Raw genomic sequence first — 20,169 nt, 5'->3', positions numbered from 1 at the left:
CCTTGACTTGGTGTTGTCAGCACCACGCTCACCCAGTGAGCTAACCGGCCATCCCTATATGGGATCCGAACCCGCGGCCTTGGTGTTATCAGCACCACACTCTCCCGAGTGAGCCACAGGCCAGCCCCTGACACTTTATTTCTGAAGGCTGTCTTTGTTTCAGTGGGTTAAAATATTTGCCTCACTCTCTCATTCTGAAGCCTGAGGTTGTGTGCTCACAATGGCCCACAAATTGAGTGAGGTTCCAGAATGGGAATCTGCTACAATGAGAAATTACTAGGTATAATTAGATGGGATATTTTGTCAAGCATGAGGTTAGATGATAGTGCATGGGTAATAAGAAAAAATATTTCAAAAAATAAGAAGAAATTATTGTCTTTCTTTCTTGATGTTAGGCATATGACGTTCTTTTCTCCAAGCTTGTCAAGTATGATGAGCTTTACACTGCGCTGACAACCTTGCTTGCAGCTGGATCCCAGCTTGACACGGTCAGGAGGAAGGAAAACAAAAATGTAACAGCCCTGGTAAGACCATGGGAGCCAGGGAAGAGTTTGAGCTATGATTAATCATTGTTTCATAATTTCTCCCAGAAATTTTCTTCTGGGATCTAATCAGTGTATTGAATATCTGTTTGCAAAACTGATTGGTACTTCAATATTTTTATGTAGTTTCAGTGGTTATGTTCACCTTAGAGATAATTTTATCATTTTTACATTTTTTGGTTAACATTGAGAGAAATGTGACTTTGAGAAACAACAGCTCCCTAAGTGCTATATCTCCTGTGAATGCTGGGTGATGAGTGATATTGAAAGCCTCACACTTGAGCTTTTCCTGTGATCCCATGAATTTGTCTCTGTACTTTTAGAAGCCATACCGCAATTCTAGGCCACAGAAAGGGCCGGCTGATTGTGGGCCTGCCAAGCAGAATGTTCTGCTCTCTTTTGGATAATTGGTAAATTATTGGGGAGCCAAAGTTGTTTTAGAATAGCTTTTTTGGTCTGTGAAACATGCAGAATATGGAAAAGTTATTTATATGTATATTTTACCATTTTCTGTTTTATTATTAGATGTATTCTCTAGAAAGATCTGGAGAGCAGGCTCAGGGGCCAAATCTCAGTTGAAAATCAAGACTCCACACAATTCTACTTTAAAAGTTGTATTTGGAGCAGTTCTTTCTGTTAGGAAGATCTTGAGGCAGTACTAAGTGCTACCTCTGTGACTGCTGCTTTTGCTTCCTCTAGGAGGCCTGTGCCCTTCAATATTACTTCTTAATACTATGGAGGATCCTAGGAATTTTGCCACCATCAAAGACTTACATGAACCAGTTGGCCATGAACTCATCTGAGATGAGTGAATGTGACATCCTGCATACTCTGCGATGGTCTTCCCGCCTCCGGATCAGCTCCTATGTCAACTGGATAAAGGTACCACAGTGGAACATGGAGCTTGCTGTTAAGGGCTATTTAACCCCAATGTGCTGTGTGCTTATGGAAATTTTTAAATTTTAAGATAATGAAAACTTTGGACTCTATATTGATCTCCTAAACACTTTTTTTTTCTTTCTGTTCAAATAGGATCACCTTATCAAACAGGGAATGAAGGCTGAACATGCTGGCTCTCTCCTAGAATTGGCATCCAGCAAGTGTAGCTCAGTGAAATATGATGTTGAAATTGTAGAGGAATACTTTGCTCGACAGGTATATTACTGTTAGAACCATAATGACAGAACTTGACTTCTACCACAGCCTTTTGCCACAGCTAACTAATGTCTTGGGTATTTTTAAAGATTTCATCATTCTGTAACATTGACTGTACTACCATCTTGCAACTCCATGAAATTCCTAGTCTGCAGTCCATCTACACCCTTGATGCTGCTATCTCGAAGGTCCAGGTCTCTTTGGATGAGCATTTTTCTAAGATGGCTGCTGAGACTGATCCGCATAAGTCATCTGAGATCACCAAGAACCTACTTCCAGCCACGTTACAACTGATTGACACCTATGCATCATTCACGAGGTGCGACAAACTGCCTGTCCAGAGATGCACAAGTCCTTTTCACTCTGTGCAGATCCCTCAATGACTCAGAGTTTTACATTTTTCCTTTTTATCAGCTTAGGTTTTCTTTTTTCCTTTGGTAATGTTTTCTTCTCTAATATGAAGGGGCACCTGATGAGGGAATTTTCAAATAGCTCAGGAGGAGTCAGGAGGAAGTTTAAGTATTTTCTGGCATTTTACTTGAAGGATGCAAAGAAAGATAATTTAATTTTTCTAAACACTGTCATTTCTGTAACTGATATGAAGTTTTTAAATACTCTTTAAATTTCTTGGTATGTAGTTAGAGAAAATTTTTTTAATGAATTAGAGATTATTTTAAAATTTAGCTCTTTCTGTAACAAACATTGAAAATTGCATGCCCTGTAGACTTTGGTATATGTGATGTTTAAATATTTAAAAATTCATTTTCAGTATATAAAAATTGGGAGATTATTCATAAATTGAGATTTCTGGCTCTTCTTAAATTGGAAGAAATGGCAAAACGGGGCCTGACTTCCCACATGACAGTGATGGACTAGAGCTGAGAAGTGACTTCCCTTTGCAGTAGTTCTTATCTGGATCCCTCAAGCTCATCTCCTTTATGTGGTCCCTGTAGGATCTCACTATTCAGCTCCAGTTCTCTGGGGCTTTCATGATGAAAGGGGCCTGGATCTTTGTCAAACTTAACTAACCTCGTCTTTGATTGGGAATACCTTGCAGTAGAGACAGCTGTTGCTTGAGGCAAATTTTCTGAACAAATATGAACAATAAACGTAACAAAGTACCTGCTACGTGCCAAGTACTTTTCTAGGTGCTAGGGATATAGCAGTAGCCAAAGCAGACCATGTTATTGCCCTCTGGGAGTCTGTAGGATCTAATCTGGCCTGTTAGGTCAGGGCTTTCCAAACTGTGCTGTTTAGGAGATGTTCCTGGTCAGCTAAGTTTGGGAAATGTTGGGTAAATTAAACAGGTTTTTGTTTGTTTAATTTTTTAAAATATAGTACTTCTCAGAGCCTTTACTATATACATTACCAATCTTTCAAAGTGGGGGAAGAGAGATAGATATAGTATTCACTGTTTCCCAAACTTGTTGTGGAGTTATGTTTAGAGAGCATTTTGGAGAATGGAAAATTCTTTGGAAAACAATTACCCATTTGAATTCTTATGAGACCAGGAAGAGGCAGGCATTATCAACTATATTTAATAGATTAAGAAACTGAGATACAGATTTTTCAACTTATCTAGGGTTAGTATATTCTAACTATGATCGGATTAGATTCCTACAGCTTGAACTACCCCCCTGATTTTTCCTTCAGAGCCTATTTGCTACAGAACTTTAATGAAGAGGGAGCCACTGAAAAACCTTCCAAGGAGAAACTGCAAGGCTTTGCTGCTGTTTTGGCTATAGGCTCTAGTAGGTGCAAGGCAAACACTCTGGGTAAGTGAATGAATGTGCTTTTGAGTAATACTATTACTACTGCAACTAGTATTACTGCATCTCTCCTTCTCCACCTGTCTGTTGACATTCATCATTTATTGGAGCCTTTCTGTGTGTCGAGCACTTACATGGGTTTATCTGTTTTGATCTTCACAATAACTGTATGAGGTAAGTGTTGTTATTATCTCTTTTTTACTCATTAAGAAACTGAGGCTTAGAGAAGTTATTTGCTCAAAATCCTATATTTTGCAAGTGATGGGGCTGGGATCCAAACCAAGATCAGATGGTTCCAAAGCATTAGGCTATTTTGCCTTTAGCACAGATATTTGTTTTTCTTTTCTTTTATAGAGATTAGGAAGACTAGCAAGTTACTACTTCATGCTTGGAAAAATCCCTATCCTGGGTTAGGAATGATCTGGTAGAAATTTAGGATGGAAAATCAAAGGACTCGAGCAAGATTGGAGATAGGTGCAGTAGTTACCCTTTAAAATTTATAGCTGTTTGTATTTTCCTTAATTTAAAGCTTTAAGTACTCCTTAAATATTCTGGTTGTTTCACTTAGTACTACTTCACTGAATACTGTTCTAAATGTGCATTAATGATCCTTGCCCTCAAGATTTGTCTTAAGGAGAAAAGAGATAAATGATACCTATTCACAGAAAGGGAACATATGTTTAATGGTGATTTTAGACTGACTTGCAGTGACTCACCCTGATTTTGCATCTTGTTTTCAGTTGGTGTATTTTTTTGTTGTTGGCTGGCTGGTATGGGGATCTGAACCCTTGACCTTGGTGTTATCAGTGCCATCAATACTACACTCTAACCAACTGAGCTAACTGGCCAGCCCTTCATTGTCTTGCAAGATTAGAAAGTGAATATGATGGGAACTGAAAACCTTACAATTGAGATTGTTAGCTATTAAGCAATTAGCTGGTTCTTGGACATAGTATTGCTATTGAAATATCCATCTAAGCTGTCTGAGTAATTATTTTGACAGCTTGGGCTATGACACTTCTTTTTGCATTTGGACTTGGCTTTTAAAATGCTTTGTGTCATTTCTTTTTGTGATAATTCTTTGTCCTTTCTCTTGCCTCCAGGTCCAACACTGGTTCAGAATCTGCCCTCTTCGGTGCAGGCTGTGTGTGAGTCCTGGAACAACATCAATACCAATGAATTTCCCAACATTGGATCTTGGGTGAGACCCTATCTGAACCTGGAGTAGAAATGCTAAGCAATGATCATTCTGTGTTCTCTTCTTATGCTTCAGGTTTAAAGTAGCTACCAAGAGATTGTCATAAGTTGCAATAGTATTTGCTATAGCTCAATCAGTAGTCAGTGCATGTAATTACCCAAGTGGTTCTCGTATGGTCCTTTAGCTAAGAAGTCCGCATGTTACCAGAGGACAAACCCCTTTATAATCTCTGAATCTCAGTAATACTGGGACATGATTAAATATATTAGATGTAAAGTGCTAATTCTCAATAAATGTTAACTCTGTTTCCTTTCCTTTTTTAGGTTTATGTCAGAAATGTACTCCTTTTGTCATAATTTTATGGGTAGCTTTTAGGTTCGCTAGGCTTTTAGATTCTGTTGAGTCTTCTGTCAGTTTACTTGATTTTAGTGTATGCTCTATTTAAACGATCTCTATTAACAGATTATTCTGTTATTTAAGTTCTTTGGAAAAACCAAGTATTATAATCTTGTTATCCCTGCTTTGTAATCATGACCTCTATTTACACCACCCAGAGCTAACTTTGATCTTTGTAATGGAGACTAGATGTATTGCAAAATCCAGATCCTTCTCAATCATTGCAGACAAACAATAGTTTTACTGTTAAATATGGTATATTCTAATCATTTGAAGTGGTGTTGGGTATTTGTTATATTTAACTATCAACATTGTACTAAAATTTGTCAACTGCTTCCTTCATCCCACCCCACTTTCCTCCCCAAGATGAATGATAGTGCATACTGAGTAGAGGTCATTGTTTATAAACCTCAATGGGGTCTTAGTTTATGTCAGATTTTTTCCATGTGAGAATTTTATCCAGGGTAGATGGTCTATCCATTCACATCTGGTTTGCTTCCTTTCAGCGCAATGCCTTTGCCAATGACACCATCCCTTCAGAGAGTTATATTAGTGCTGTGCAGGCTGCTCACTTGGGGACTCTTTGTGGCCAAACTCTGCCCCTGGCTGCTTCCCTGAAGCACACCCTCCTCTCTCTGGTCAGGTTGACTGGCGATCTCATTGTGTGAGTACCTAGGACATAGCCCTAAGTACTCTCTACATCTGTATTCTGTTGTATCTAAAGGGGGACAATGAGAGATTTTATAACTCTATATTAACGCTTTTCTTGTATTCTTTAGCAAAAAGAACCTGTTGCTTTAGAGGAGAGTGTGAGCATTTACCCAGGATGATTTTTTTTTTTTCCTTTTTGTCTTTTTTACTGACCGGTAACGGGATCGCAACCCTCGGTGTCGCGCCCATACCGGGGACCGGCAACGGGATCGCAACCCTCGGTGTCGCGCCCATACCGGGGACCGGCAACGGGATCGCAACCCTCGGTGTCGCGCCCATACCGGGGACCGGCAACGGGATCGCAACCCTCGGTGTCGCGCCCATACCGGGGACCGGCAACGGGATCGCAACCCTCGGTGTCGCGCCCATACCGGGGACCGGCAACGGGATCGCAACCCTCGGTGTTGTGACTGCACCCCGCTCAGCCAGTGAGCGGGAACCGGTCTCCACATGGGATCCGAACCCTCAGTGGGAGCACCGCCGCCCTCCCAAGCGGCGCACTCTCCATCGCGCCACCGGGCCGGCCTGATGATTTTTAACTTAGATCCGAGGGGCAGCACAGTACCTCCTCCTCTCTTTCTGTGTAGTATTTTTCAGAAAAAGCATGCTGGCTTTAAGCCATATTGTGATTTGGAGGTGTTTTGGGTTTAAATTTTAAAGTGATAGTGACAGATTATGTGATATTGTTTCTCCAAAATCATTGTCGTTGTGGGGACTAGGGCAGGTCAGTGGAATGACTATTTTGTCTTCTTGTAATTAGGTCACAGGTAAAGTCATATATTGTATTGCCTTAAATGTGATCAAGATTCCTGGCAATTCTTCTATTATAAAATGTTTTAATAAAACAGATTTTTCATATGGAAATTATTTTTGCTTCTGATATAATAATAAAAAAGAATATTAAATTATATGATTATACCTATTTAGAAAATAGCTACCAAGGGAAAAAAGATTGGAATAAAAGCCCTCTCCCCAATAAATAATTGAATTACCCTATCGCTGCCTTGCAGCTTTTTGGAGGAGTAAATTCATTAACTTGGTTCCTTTTTTCTTTGCTGAAGTTGGTCCGATGAGATGAACCCGCCACAGGTAATTCAGACCCTGCTACCCCTTCTTTTGGAGTCCAGTACTGAGAGTGTTGCTGAGATCTGTAGCAACTCCCTGGAACGCATCTTGGGCCCTGCAGAGTCTGATGAGTTCTTGGCTCGTGTTTATGAGAAGCTGATCACTGGTTGTTACAACATTCTGGCCAATCATGCGGATCCCAATAGGTGAGCCTGATTCAGAAGAACAGTCTGTTGTGAAATGTTCCAACATTAGCTTCTTTATATCATTAATTAATGTTACTGTAATTGTGCTTTTTAACAGAAAATTCTGTATTTGTGTGCATTTTGCATTTGTGTGGAAATGTATGAAGAATTATGTGGAATCTTCTTTTGTGGTTAATTCTTAGGAATCAATTCTTAAGAAAATGGAAGGCCTAATGTTCAGATTTGGAGACTTAAAATTAAATAATTCAACAAGTGATTATCAAGTGCTTTAATGGATTTGATGAAGTGTACAGAGGTGCTTGATAAAATTAGTTTCTAATATTTTTTGTGACCATACTTCTGAAATGGGTGGTTTGTGGAATTAGGAAGTCCCACCACATTGTTTGACCTTGATAGTTTAGGCCATGTTTATGTAGATGAGTCATAAAGAACAGTCATGTACTTTTACCTCACTGAGAACTGAGCAAATATAGGGTCTAAGTGTTGGGATTTCCTGTCTCTTTGTTGTTGAAGAGTCCAGGTTTTAATCATGGACCCTTTTTTTTCCTTTTTCTTCTTTTTCTTTCTTTCTTTTTTTTTTTTAACAGATAAAGAATTTGAGGCAATTTAGCTATGCAGAAATGATTCATCCAAAGTGTCTCCCACCCCCCCAAAAAAAATCACTAGCAGAATATAGATTAGGACTCTGAGCCTCCAGATGTCTTTCCTGTTTAATTTCCTAGGAAAGAGAGTAGTAAAATAAAATCAAAGTGCTGCTGTTATTAGTTCATTAAACATTTATTGAACACCTACTGTGTGCCAGGCTTTATATTAAGCTTTTTTTTTTTTTTTTTTTTTTTGTCTTTTTCCGTGTCCGGCAACGGATCGCAACCCTCAGTGTCGCCCCCGTACCAGACCAGGACCGGCAACGGGATCGCAACCCTCGGCGTTGCTCCCGTGCCTCTCTCAGCCAGTGAGCGTGAACCGGTCTGTATGTGGGATCCGAACCCTCAGCGGGAGCACCACCACGCTCCCAAGCGGCGCACTATAGCAGTGCGCCACCGGGCCGGCCCTATATTAAGCTTTGACAAAGGAAAACTGAGCGTTGTCCTACAAGTCTAGTTGTAAAAAACAAACTTTGGATTTTTAAAAATCAGTATGGGGGGCCGGCCCGGTGGCGCACTCGGTAGAGTGCAGTACTTGGGAGTGTGGCGGCGCTCCCGCCGAGGGTTCGGATCCCACATAGAGACCGGTCTGCTCACTGGTTGAGTGCGGTGCAGGCGCAACACTGAGGGTTGCGATCCCATTGCTGGTCGCGGTGCGGGCGCAACACTGAGGGTTGCGATCCCGTTACCGGTCACGAAAAAAAGACAAAAGGACAAAAAAAAAAAAAAAAAAAATCAGTATGGGGAAGATATTGAAAGAGATTTCATTATTGGTAGTTAATTTTTCCTTTTGATCCTCAGTGGACTGGATGAATCCGTCTTGGAGGAATGTCTCCAATATTTGGAAAAGCAGCTGGAAAGCACCCAGGCTCGTAAAGCTATGGAGGAATTTTTCTCTGACAGGTGAGCTGTATTTCACTTTGTTCAGTGAACATTTTTTGAATGCTTCCTGAGAGCAAGGAACTATGTATGTTGACTTAGGTATTCTTCCTCAGGGAATAGTTAGGGCCTGCTTAAGTGCCTATACCTTGTGGGGGTAGGGTGGTGGTGGTGGGGGATAGGTCAATTGCTGACTCCTTGAGGCTATTGATGAGGGGGTTGATTTTATGAACACCTTTTGTGTTGATTCACAAGTGACCATTTCCCTAGAAGAGATGAGATTGTGAAAAAATAGAAACAGATGCCTTTTATGTGAGGCTTAATGTGATTCTTCCATTTTTCCCCCTCTCCTGCCTCCAGTGGAGAACTTGTGCAGATCATGATGGCAACAGCCAATGAGAACCTCTCTGCTAAATTCTGTAACCGAGTTTTGAAATTCTTCACCAAACTCTTCCAGCTGAGTGAGTGACAGCTTTTAAGTAATCTTCTTATGGGAACTTTGATGTCCAGTTAATACTGTGCATATCTTCTGCCCAAGTTTAACTACAGCATGAAAATGCTAACAAGTGGAGAGAATCCCTCAAAGAAAGTTTGGAAGGAAGCTGAAAACTTTCTCGGAGCCCTTGCCTTTTCCCCTTTCCTGGCTCACACTTTGCCCCTTCTTTCCCTTCCCTGGCCCTTCTTCACTGACCTTAGCCTCTTGGTCTGTTGCAGCTGAGAAGAGCCCTAACCCAAGCCTTCTGCATCTCTGTGGCTCTCTGGCACAGCTGGCTTGTGTGGAGCCTGCGCGTCTGCAGGCCTGGCTCACCCGCATGACCACATCGCCCCCAAAAGATTCTGATCAGCTGGATGTAATTCAGGAGAACCGGCAGCTGTTGCAGTTACTGACCACATACATCGTTCGGGAAAATAGGTAGAACAATTGCATTTATGTCATGTGTCCCTAACAACCCTGAAATATGTTGATATTTGCAGCTATCTTTCCTCAGGCTACAGTTTAAGCATTTTCAGCATTTCCTTGTCTTGCTCTTGCTAGATTCAAGAAATCCAGTATAGCTCCTTGGTTTTTCCCATGGAGAAAACTTTTGGAATACTTGGCCAGTCAGTCGCAACCTGAGAATGTTTTGTGCTCTAATTAGCCCAAGTCCAAAGCTGGGATTGGTATATGTAGTCATATATTTAATGTTTAATTTAATACTTCTTTTAATTACCCTTACAAATTTGAAATACACGGAATGAGATTGCTGTTGGTCACTCACAATTTGCTTTTTTCTTTTCCACCAGTCAAGTTGGGGAAGGTGTGTGTGCTGTGCTTCTGGGCACCCTGACCCCCATGGCAACAGAGATGCTGGCCAACGGTGATGGGACTGGCTTCCCTGAACTTATGGTTGTGATGGCCACCTTGGCCAGTGCAGGTCAAGGTGCTGGTCACCTTCAGCTTCATAATGCTGCTGTGGACTGGCTGAGCAGATGGTAAGATGATGAAATTGTAGGAATCTGTTTATAGCTTACAATATTTCTCTTAGAGAAGAAGGGGGTAATTTCAGGTTACTTTCTTGGTAGCACAGAGTGAGTATAAAAGAAACTTGATCTTTTTATTGGGGGTTGAGGAGGTGGCCAATAACTGCTCATTTTAGACTTTATCTTCTTTATTTTCTTAGTAGTTTCCTGTTCTTTATTCCCAAGAGACCTCTTAGAAAGAGTATATCTAATGTCAAGGATAATTGTGAGACCAGAACACCCCAAGCTATGCAGCTATGCATTACTTACATAGTTTTCTAAGAATGCTTTTGCTTCACAGTGTCCAGAAATTGATTCAAGGTTCATGAAGATGATTTCTTTCTTTTGTTCCTTAGATGATTTTGTGTCTCCCCCTCCCTTTTTTTTTTCTATGGGACAGCAAGAAATACCTGTCACAGAAGAATGTGGTTGAAAAACTGAACGCCAATGTAATGCATGGAAAGGTAGGTAAGAAGAGCGAGAAGTGGCACAGTCAGGGAACAAGGGGAAAGATGATTCTTATCTTTGTAATAGGTGGAAGTCTCTTCTTCCTATTGGCTTCTGTCCCTGGCTGGCCCACAGAGGATAAGGCTGATAATCTCAAAGACCTAGAAGTGTGTAATTGCTAACTGTGTGCCCTCAGGCCTCTTCCGGGTGGCAAGAAGTGATAGGAAGGAAATATTCTGATAAACAAACATCCTATTGAATCCTTTTTACAACATAGTGAATTCCTGCTATTCTAAGATCTTTGTGTGCTATGGAAAACTGTCCCCCTGCTTGTGCCTTGGAACCGTGCACTGCACTGAGTCAGTGCTATATGGGGTTATAGACTGCCTCTTCAGCTCCAGTACAGATGCTAGAATTGTTCAGTTTGCCTGAAGGTTCAGGTCACTATGCTGATAAAAGGGATTTGAAGCTGACAGAAATCTTGCGTTCAGGCATTTTTCGCCCTACCCAACCCATGAACCTGATAGGTAACTAAGAGCAGATAACTGGCTTCTGAGACCCATCACAGTACCATTCATTTCTTCTTCCTTTCTTGCTAATCTTTATCCTTTCAGCACTGAAATGTCAGAGTGCAGAGCAAAGGAAATTAAAAATCTGAGTCTTTGGTGCCAGACTATCGGGTTTTTTAGGCAAGCACGAACTACCTGCAGTGGTTTGCTGGAAAATTTTTCTCTTGATCTCTGAAGCTATTCCTCTCCTTCTGCATTAGTTTAAAACGTAGTAATTAAAATGAGTTTTACTAATGGTTAAAAAAAATGGTAATGGTAGTAATTCTAATGAGAACCTCTTCATATTCATAATGTAGTCTTTTCTTGCATGAGTTTAGTCCCTATTTTTACTCCATTCTCCTAATTTTAGTTCCACTTCATCTTATGTGACTTTGTCAGGAGTTATCTTTATGCTCAAGAATGAATGAATGCACCCTAATTCAGTAGAATTTACTGACCAGTTATATGTGCGAACATAGTACTTAATACTGGGGAAGTCGATAATTAAAACATGTTTTCCATTTCTGTTTTTATCCATTCCTTTTGATCTTGAGCTTTATTGGAAAAAGCTTGAAAAGACATAGTTTACATAGTAACAACACATGGAGAGCTGAAATTTCTGTGTGACTGTGGTCTTCTCTTGTAGCATGTGATAATCTTGGAGTGCACATGCCATATTATGTCTTACTTGGCTGATGTCACAAATGCCTTGAGCCAGAGTAATGGTCAAGGCCCAAGTCACCTCTCAGTGGATGGGGAAGAGCGGGCCATTGAGGTGGACTCTGACTGGGTGGAGGAGTTGGCAGTGGAAGAGGAAGATTCCCAGGCTGAGGATTCAGTAAGTACTAAGTAACCTATAAGTTTTAACCTCTAAAGGCATGCTAACAAGTCTTTGGCTCTCTTTTTTAGCCTCTTGTGAGCTTCAGAACTCCCTAGTCCTTGTTGCTTTCTTCTAGCTTATGTAACTAATGCCAGGTTCTAATTTTCTAGGCCTGTAGAGCAAACCCTGGGATTCTAATCTCTTGGGGAGAGGACTTATTAATAAGCATATGCCTTTCTTCTATCCAAAGTCATAAGTGATTGCTTCCTCAGTCTTTGCATCGAAAATGGAATTTTAGGGTTGAATTTTTCATGGAGACACTGGGAGCTCTTTTGTAGAGAAAGCATAAGATTTATATATTTATTTATTCATTTATTGGCTGGACTGCAAGGGGATTCAAACCCTTGGCCTTGGTGTTATAACACCATGCTCTAACCAACCAAGCTAACTGGCCAGCCCAGATTTATTTTTGTCTTTACCACAAAATCCTAAGGTCTCATCTGAAATTGCAGCAGATTTTCAGCTAGATAGCTGTTTCTAATTGGGGCAAGTTTCTGTTGGTCATTTATGAATTGATTTACTCTCCATAGGGTGTTGAAGTGTGTGTTTTTGTGGGTATCTATGTGGAGGGATATATTTTATATTAAAAAGACTTATTGTCATTGAAGGATGAAGATTCTCTTTGCAATAAACTCTGCACTTTTACGATTACACAGAAAGAATTCATGAACCAGCATTGGTAAGAATAGTTCTTCCTTTTAGGTGAGGGTTTACTGGGCCTTGATTGTTGGGACTTCTGATCTTATTTGCTTGTCCTTGTTCCTTGTAGGTATCACTGCCACACCTGCAAAATGGTTGATGGGGTGGGTGTTTGCACAGTATGTGCTAAGGTATGCCATAAGGATCATGAGATTTCCTATGCCAAGTATGGATCCTTCTTCTGTGACTGTGGAGCCAAGGAAGATGGCAGCTGTTTGGTGAGAGATTTGGAACCTTCACTAAGCTATAAGTGGTGACTTGTTAGTAACATGGGAATACTTAAGCCAAACTGGATAATTCCCCTGTCACCTCCATGGTACCTGGGTCTAGGAATATGTTTTTGTTCTGTCACTGATGATCTGTACAATCATGGCCTAAGCATTTCACTTAGAATATTAGAACTAGCAGAGTCCTTAGAGATCTTACAGTCAGTTTTCCTAAGGCCTTCCCACAATTTCGATGTTATAATCAAGGCTTGATCCTGTGAGTGGGTAGAGAAGTTAGATATTAGGTGAATACTGTGAAGATCAGAATGTAGGCTTTTGGATAACATTTAAATGCTTTGCCAGTTTCTCCTTTGGGTCAGATTTTCTTCTAAGACTTAGGTAGTATTTCATCTGTGCTTATGGCAAGAATTTAGAGACTGCTATTTTCTGTCCCTAGGCATTGGTGAAGCGAACTCCTAGTAGTGGCATGAGCTCCACCATGAAGGAGTCAGCATTTCAGAGTGAACCCAGGGTTTCTGAGAGTCTGGTGCGTCATACCAGCACCTCGCCAGCTGACAAGGCCAAGGTCACCATCAGTGATGGAAAGGTCATTGATGATGAGAAGCCCAAGAAGAGCAGCCTGTGCCGCACAGTAGAGGGATGCCGGGAGGAGCTACAGAACCAGGTGGGGCTTACCAATGTTTCCTAGTGCAGTGGTAGACAGAGTTGGGAGCTGGCAAGTTTGTGTGAGAGTAATTGACGTACAAGGCTCCCCTTGCAACTCGTTTTCTCCTTACTCTAAGTTTACCCACTTTCACAGTGTGAATACAGCTAATATTTGTTGTCAGTCACTAGGGAAGAATACTCTTTATGACTGAAGAGTATTACGAACTTTATGTGGGGGGTGGGAAGGTAAGTTTTAGTTTTATACTCTAGAGCACCCTTTCTTGGCTAGAGTTCTGCATCTGAATGCAGAAAATGATTTGAGTGATTATTTTCTCAATTTTCCCAAGGATGGTACTTAACTAGAACCATTGTAGATATGTAGGAGAGAATTTAGCTAATTATATATGATGATGCCTTTGTGCATTAGGGTATCTATTTGGGACCTCTGGTTTAGAAATATGGCTCTAGAGTCAGTAGCACAATGGCTTATTGACTGGAGTCAAATCCAGGATTATGGAGAGAATGAGAGGATGGCAAGAATATTTGACTAGAAGTGAGGAAACTAGATTCTGAAGATAGTTACTGGCAAGATTATTATTATGAGTATGGCCCATTCTTTTTCTTTTTTTTCTTTTTTTCACTTGTTTATTTTGATTTTTCTCAGGCCAATTTCTCCTTCGCTCCTCTTGTGTTAGACATGCTCAATTTCCTTATGGATGCCATTCAGACCAACTTTCAGCAGGCTTCTGCTGTGGGGAGCAGTAGCCGGGCTCAGCAAGCCCTCAGTGAGCTGCATACAGTGGACAAGGTGGTTGAGATGACAGACCAGCTGATGGTGAGTGCGTCAGGGTCATGAAGGTGGTGGTTGCAGGAACCAGCAAATTTATTGAGATCCAAAATGTGCTAGGTACTCTGAGGAATATACTTAGAACAGTCAATCCCTGGCTATTCAGCACTTAGAATCTAAGATTTCATGACATCCCCAGACCTTATTATGAACAATGTAAAAATCAGCATATGAGGTATGTCTTCAAAAGAAGGGAATCCAGGGTCATTTGGATCAAACCGGGGAATAAATTCCCTTTTTTAGTTCATATAAATATATGAACTACCAAGAGATGGGGAATTCCATTTTGGGGCAATAATAATATAGTTGTCCCTCAGTGTATGTAGGGGATTGGTTCCAGGAACCCCCTGTGTATATAGCAAGATCTGCAGATACTCAAGTCCCACAGTTAGCCCTGAGGGAACCTGCAATGTATGATAAGTCAGCCCTCCGTATTCGCAGGTTTATATCTCACGAATGCTGTATTTTCAATCTGCAGTTGGTTGAAGAAAAATCTGTCTATAAGCGGACCCGTGGAGTTCAAACCCATGCTGCTCAAGGGTCAACTGTAGTTAGAATTTTTTTTATAAGAAATAGAAAATCTCCTTATTATATCTTCTTCCCTAAGATTTATCCAACTTGCAAAATAATATTTTGTCCTCTTTTGCTTATAGCCCTTTAGGAAACTTTCCTTTAGTTCTTCATATGACATGGTTATAAGCTATAAGTTATTATCCACTTTAAAACTTGGTGCTCGGCACTATATGAAAGTGACGTGGCAGCAGTTCCAAAAGAGAAATGAACAAAGACTGTGAATTAGGTACATGACTAGATCTCACAAGGAAGCTATTTTTAAGGGAATATTATTCACTTGGAAATACAAATATACTTATGCACATATATTCTGGTATTTTATTAAAAATCACTCACTGTTTCAGAACAGTGGTTTTTAGACTTTAGATATTAAAGGTGAAACTAAAAAATATTTGTGTGAGGTTGGGGACCCATAAAGTTACTGACTTTTAATTTTAATTTGCCAGGTTAGATCAATGCATAAAAAAATTTCATCTATCAAAACCATTATTTTATGAAAGAGGACGTTTTAACATTTTTAAAAAGGCGAATACTTTGTATTAAGTTTAGTTTTATGAAAAATTTACTATGTTGATTTTACTGGACTGATGATAACATTGACAAATTTATCCAGCTGTCTATGTGTTGGAGGTTGAAATCCATTGCTTTTGAGTGACTGAATTGTTCTTCATTTCAATTACATGAATAGTGTATGAATCCACTGGATCTTATTTGCTTTATTACAGCCTACTTTCTCTGCTTCCCTATTTGCCAGGTTCCCACCTTAGGCTCCCAGGAAGGTGCCTTTGAGAATGTTCGGATGAATTACAGTGGAGACCAGGGACAGACTATTCGGCAATTGATCAGTGCCCATGTGCTTAGAAGGGTGGCTATGTGTGTGCTCTCTTCCCCCCATGGACGCCGCCAGCATTTGGCTGTCAGCCATGAGAAGGGCAAGGTGGGTCCTCCAATTCCTTCTTGCTCATTTTAGGTCTTGTTTAAACATCTTAAGTGCTAGGCAAAACAGGTAGATGACCGTTCTCCAATTGGCCCCCTTTAGGAAAAAGTCCATTGGGTTCCAAGAATGATTTAGGGACAGATCTCATTGAGCTTCTTTACTTGAACCCTGAGTTATTTGATTAGACCTAGAAGTGGTATGGCTAGGACAAAGACTCTGATTAGTAAATCCTCATTCAAAGCATATTCTTCAAGCCCTCCAGGGAAAGGTAATGACTAGCAGTTACATAGGACATCTTGGCCTCCCGTCTTGCCCAGTTTGGTCACTCTGGGGGGCATAAGTTGAGAAGCAACAGTTTTCATAGGAAGACTGTGTTTTCTTTTCCTTTTTTTTTTTTTTTTTTAAATTTATTATTTTGAAAAGATGACCAGTAAGGGGATCTTAACCCTTGGCTTGTTGCTGTCTGCACCACACTCAGCCAGTGAGCGAACCAGCCATCCCTATATAGGATCCGAACCTGTGGGCTTGGTGTTATCAGCACTGCACTCTCCCGAGTGAGCCATGGGGCCGGCCTGGAAGACTGTGTTTTCTTATTTAGTCCTCATCTGCCCTCCCAGCCCTCTAAGGGCACAAAGAAGTTTATGTGGTTGTGTAGAACTAGTAGAAGTTGGAAGAGTGCTAGGTATTTTAACTCATGCTTTCTTGTCTTTTGGCCTCTCCATCACCACTAATATTATTTTAACCTTATCTTAAGTGAAAATATGAATAGTTCTTAAAATAACTATAAAATAATTTCAAAAATGGTTTCATAGAAACCTGAAAAAGGACAGCGGTACGTAGGAATTGTTTAACTATTTTGTGAAATGATTCTACAAAGAGAAATTAGTTTCATTTCCCCTCTGTTCTGTCCTCACTGGAAAAAAGGAATGAAGGACATTCCATGCCAGGAGAAATAGAGGCTGGTATTGGTTTAGGATTTTTCTAAGAGACTTTTCTGCCAAAAAAGCCTGCGAACTAATATTCCTACTGAAGGTGTTTTTGTTATTTGCTGTGTGTTCTCTGAGAGGGCCAGGGTTAAGAATAAATTGGTAATTGTTTCTTTGTAGATCACTGTTCTGCAGCTCTCTGCACTCTTGAAGCAAGCAGATTCCAGCAAAAGAAAGTTGACTCTGACCCGCTTGGCTTCTGCCCCAGTTCCTTTTACTGTGTTGAGCCTCACTGGAAATCCCTGCAAAGAAGACTACCTGGCGGTTTGTGGGCTGAAGGTAAAAATCCTTATCCAGGTTTGATTAACTTGAGCTGTGGACCCTACTTACCTTCTTTCCCATTTCCAGCACCACTTTTTCTTATTCACTGTTGAGATTAAAACTTAAAAGCTATTGGAATGCAAAAGACATCTTTCTCTGAATTTCTTCCAGGTCTTCCAGATTTCTCCTATATTAGAAACAATCTTTGTGTGTTCTTGACACCTATGTTACTAGTAAGTTTAAATACAAGTACTGTCTGAAGGCAGGGAATATTAGGGAAGAAAAGAAAACATTAGAACTCTGAAATGAATGAGCCTACTTTCCAAAACATCTTTTAACCATCTTGTTTCCTAAACTGTGTCTAGGACTGCCACGTGCTCACCTTTAGTAGCTCAGGCTCTGTTTCGGATCATTTGGTATTGCACCCCCAGTTGGCAACGGGAAACTTCATCATCAAAGCTGTGTGGTTACCTGGTTCGCAGACTGAGTTAGCAATTGTCACCGCGGACTTCGTCAAGGTACAATTATAGCTCTTTGATAATATGGTCCTAGAATTGTTTTGTTTTTATATTCAGAATGTCTGATCTCCATTATGTGCTTGCTTCTCCCAGAAATTAAAAATAAAAAATGAACATGGTTTGTTTCCCTTTTTTATGTGGCTGAGCAGGAGCTTTGTGTATAAGCAATATGCAATAGATTCTGGTTCTACCCTCACAGTATGAAGTATGCACCCATTACTATATTTGTTACAGAATTTGTTTATGTGTATCTGTCTCCTACTCATTCCTTGAGGGAAAGTTAAAAAATGTTTTATTCATCTCTATATGCCCAGTGCCAAACACTTTGTAGTTTGCTGAATGGAGAATGAATGTCCATTACTCAACAATTGCAGCTATTTGGATGCAACAGGGTATTTTGGGGATAGGACTAAAATAGGTCTCCCTTATTTAGTCTTTCTTTCGTCCTGCAGATTTATGATCTGTCGGTTGATGCTTTGAGTCCGACCTTCTACTTTCTGCTGCCAAGCTCAAAGATAAGAGATGTTACCTTCCTCTTTAATGAGGAGGGAAAGAACATCATTGTTATAATGTCTTCAGCTGGATACATCTATACTCAGCTAATGGAAGAGGCCAGCAGTGCCCAGCAGGGACCCTTCTATGTCACTAATGTACTGGAAATCAATCACGAGGACCTGAAGGTTAGAGCACCTGTTGTCATTTCTTTCTATTCCAGATTTAACTATTTAGCAACTCCTCTGTTGTCCTTTTTTTCCCTTTTTCTTTCTTTCTTTTTGCTTCTAACTTTTTACCTAATAGTAAAAACTCTTGTCCTTCAGAACTAAACTGATTCAACTTGAAGTTCCTTTATTCTTGGGGTATTTAGGAAGTTTACCCACAGGGATGTCATGCTTAGAGTATGAGAACATATAATCATGATTTAAAACTAATTACTAGCATAAACTAGAAGCTGGTAGCCAATGCAACATGAGAAGCTAATGCAAAATGTGTGTTTTTATTTGTCCCGACAGGACAGTAACAGCCAGGTGGCAGGTGGTGGTGTGTCTGTCTACTACTCCCATGTGTTGCAGATGCTATTTTTCAGCTATTGTCAAGGCAAATCATTTGCAGCCACCATCAGCAGAACAACACTAGAGGTGTTGCAACTCTTCCCCATCAACATCAAAAGGTGGGAATGAGATTTAACGTTCAACTTTCACAGCGCCCACATTTAACAGGGGATCTCCATTCCTCCTAGGTATGGGCGTCTGTTCTGAATCTGGTGAAGCTTACTTTTCTCCAGCAATCCTCTCTCTTCCTTTCTAGGTAACTTTAAAATTAGGCAGCATTCAGGGCTGGCAGGTTGGGCTGCCTGAATGGTTTGTCCTTCACTGTGGACACCCTAAGCTACAAGAGGTAGTTTGGGGTACCACTGTTATTCAGATGGAAAACCTATAGTCAAGGCAGCAAACATGATTTTAATGTGATTACTGAGTTTTGAGGAGGGGAGTATACAAGTTTCTCCTAGACACTCATCCTTACATAAAGCCCTTTACGTTTCCATCCAGGGAAACTTACTCTAACAGTAAATAGAACATGATATCAGTAATGGGGGCATGGCTGGAGTTGGGGACATAGAGACTTTGATCAAGTTTCCAGATAACAGAGGAGTGTGAGATAGTGAGAGATCTATTTAGGGAGGAAGAAGAAGAAGTTTAGGGTCTCTTCCTGTCTTTCTTATCTGCCGTTGAAGAGCCATTACAGCACTTTTTCTCAGGCCTTTCTTTTGGGAATTCCCTGGTTGGGATGAAATAAGATGAACAGCAATTCACACATAACTCAGTGTGCTTGGAGATTCTTATAGGACAATGAGTAATTGGCCTTCAGCATCTCTCTGTACCTATGCAGTTGATAGCCTCTAGGCACGTGGGGCCACCCGTTTCTCAGATTGTGGAGCCTAGTAGTGGAGATTCTAAATGAGGACTCTTCCCAGGGGCATACATTGGGGTGTATGAGAATTTGCATGTGGCTCAGAATAAAATTGATCTGTGAATAAGGAGTCCCTAGCCAAGGATATTGCTCTGGATTCATGTAGCTAGTTAGAAGATGGCCTTTAGGTCAAGAAAAGAACTATTAAATGGAGATTGACACCCTAACTGTGGCCAGTTTTGTTGTCTGCAGTTCCAATGGTGGCAGTAAGACTTCTCCTGCCCTTTGCCAGTGGTCTGAAGTGATGAACCACCCTGGTCTGGTGTGTTGTGTCCAGCAAACTACAGGTGTGCCACTGGTAGTTATGGTGAAACCAGACACTTTTCTTATCCAGGAGATTAAGACTCTTCCTGCTAAAGCAAAGGTCAGTGCCAGATTCTATCATCACTTTGCTGTGAACCTGATTTCTTTTTATATTTGTTTATTTATGTCCCTTTCCTAGCTCTTTCAGTGGAGGTCTGTAAAAGATTTTTGATCCATTTTCTCCTAGATGTCTTTTCTTTCTTTTTTTTTTTTTTTTTTTTTTTTTTTTTTGCCTAAATTTCTCTGGCTAGAATTTCCAGTTTTT

At 40.5% G+C, this 20,169-nt stretch overlaps 1 protein-coding gene across 1 annotated transcript in view; it reads left to right on the top strand.

The window, feature by feature from the left end:
* UBR4 (ubiquitin protein ligase E3 component n-recognin 4) overlaps positions 1–20,169 on the top strand; it is a 131,752-nt gene that overhangs the window by 35,540 nt on the left and 76,043 nt on the right. The window contains exons 22-45 of the mRNA XM_008589484.1: positions 396–524; positions 1,242–1,424; positions 1,575–1,697; positions 1,787–2,016; positions 3,351–3,472; positions 4,570–4,667; positions 5,567–5,724; positions 6,833–7,042; positions 8,488–8,589; positions 8,926–9,026; positions 9,280–9,478; positions 9,850–10,038; positions 10,466–10,529; positions 11,707–11,898; positions 12,549–12,619; positions 12,710–12,857; positions 13,303–13,530; positions 14,176–14,346; positions 15,686–15,868; positions 16,975–17,133; positions 17,481–17,633; positions 18,086–18,313; positions 18,644–18,801; positions 19,794–19,965. Coding sequence (XP_008587706.1) covers positions 396–524; positions 1,242–1,424; positions 1,575–1,697; positions 1,787–2,016; positions 3,351–3,472; positions 4,570–4,667; positions 5,567–5,724; positions 6,833–7,042; positions 8,488–8,589; positions 8,926–9,026; positions 9,280–9,478; positions 9,850–10,038; positions 10,466–10,529; positions 11,707–11,898; positions 12,549–12,619; positions 12,710–12,857; positions 13,303–13,530; positions 14,176–14,346; positions 15,686–15,868; positions 16,975–17,133; positions 17,481–17,633; positions 18,086–18,313; positions 18,644–18,801; positions 19,794–19,965 — 3,771 coding nt within the window. The remainder of the gene's footprint in view (positions 1–395; positions 525–1,241; positions 1,425–1,574; positions 1,698–1,786; positions 2,017–3,350; positions 3,473–4,569; positions 4,668–5,566; positions 5,725–6,832; positions 7,043–8,487; positions 8,590–8,925; positions 9,027–9,279; positions 9,479–9,849; positions 10,039–10,465; positions 10,530–11,706; positions 11,899–12,548; positions 12,620–12,709; positions 12,858–13,302; positions 13,531–14,175; positions 14,347–15,685; positions 15,869–16,974; positions 17,134–17,480; positions 17,634–18,085; positions 18,314–18,643; positions 18,802–19,793; positions 19,966–20,169) is intronic.

The sequence above is a fragment of the Galeopterus variegatus genome, unplaced genomic scaffold (assembly GCF_000696425.1).
Source record: "Galeopterus variegatus unplaced genomic scaffold, G_variegatus-3.0.2 Scaffold137, whole genome shotgun sequence".
Taxonomy (NCBI): domain Eukaryota; kingdom Metazoa; phylum Chordata; class Mammalia; order Dermoptera; family Cynocephalidae; genus Galeopterus; species Galeopterus variegatus.
Note: the sequence above shows the minus strand (reverse complement) of the source record. Positions and strands in the feature narration are given on the sequence as shown.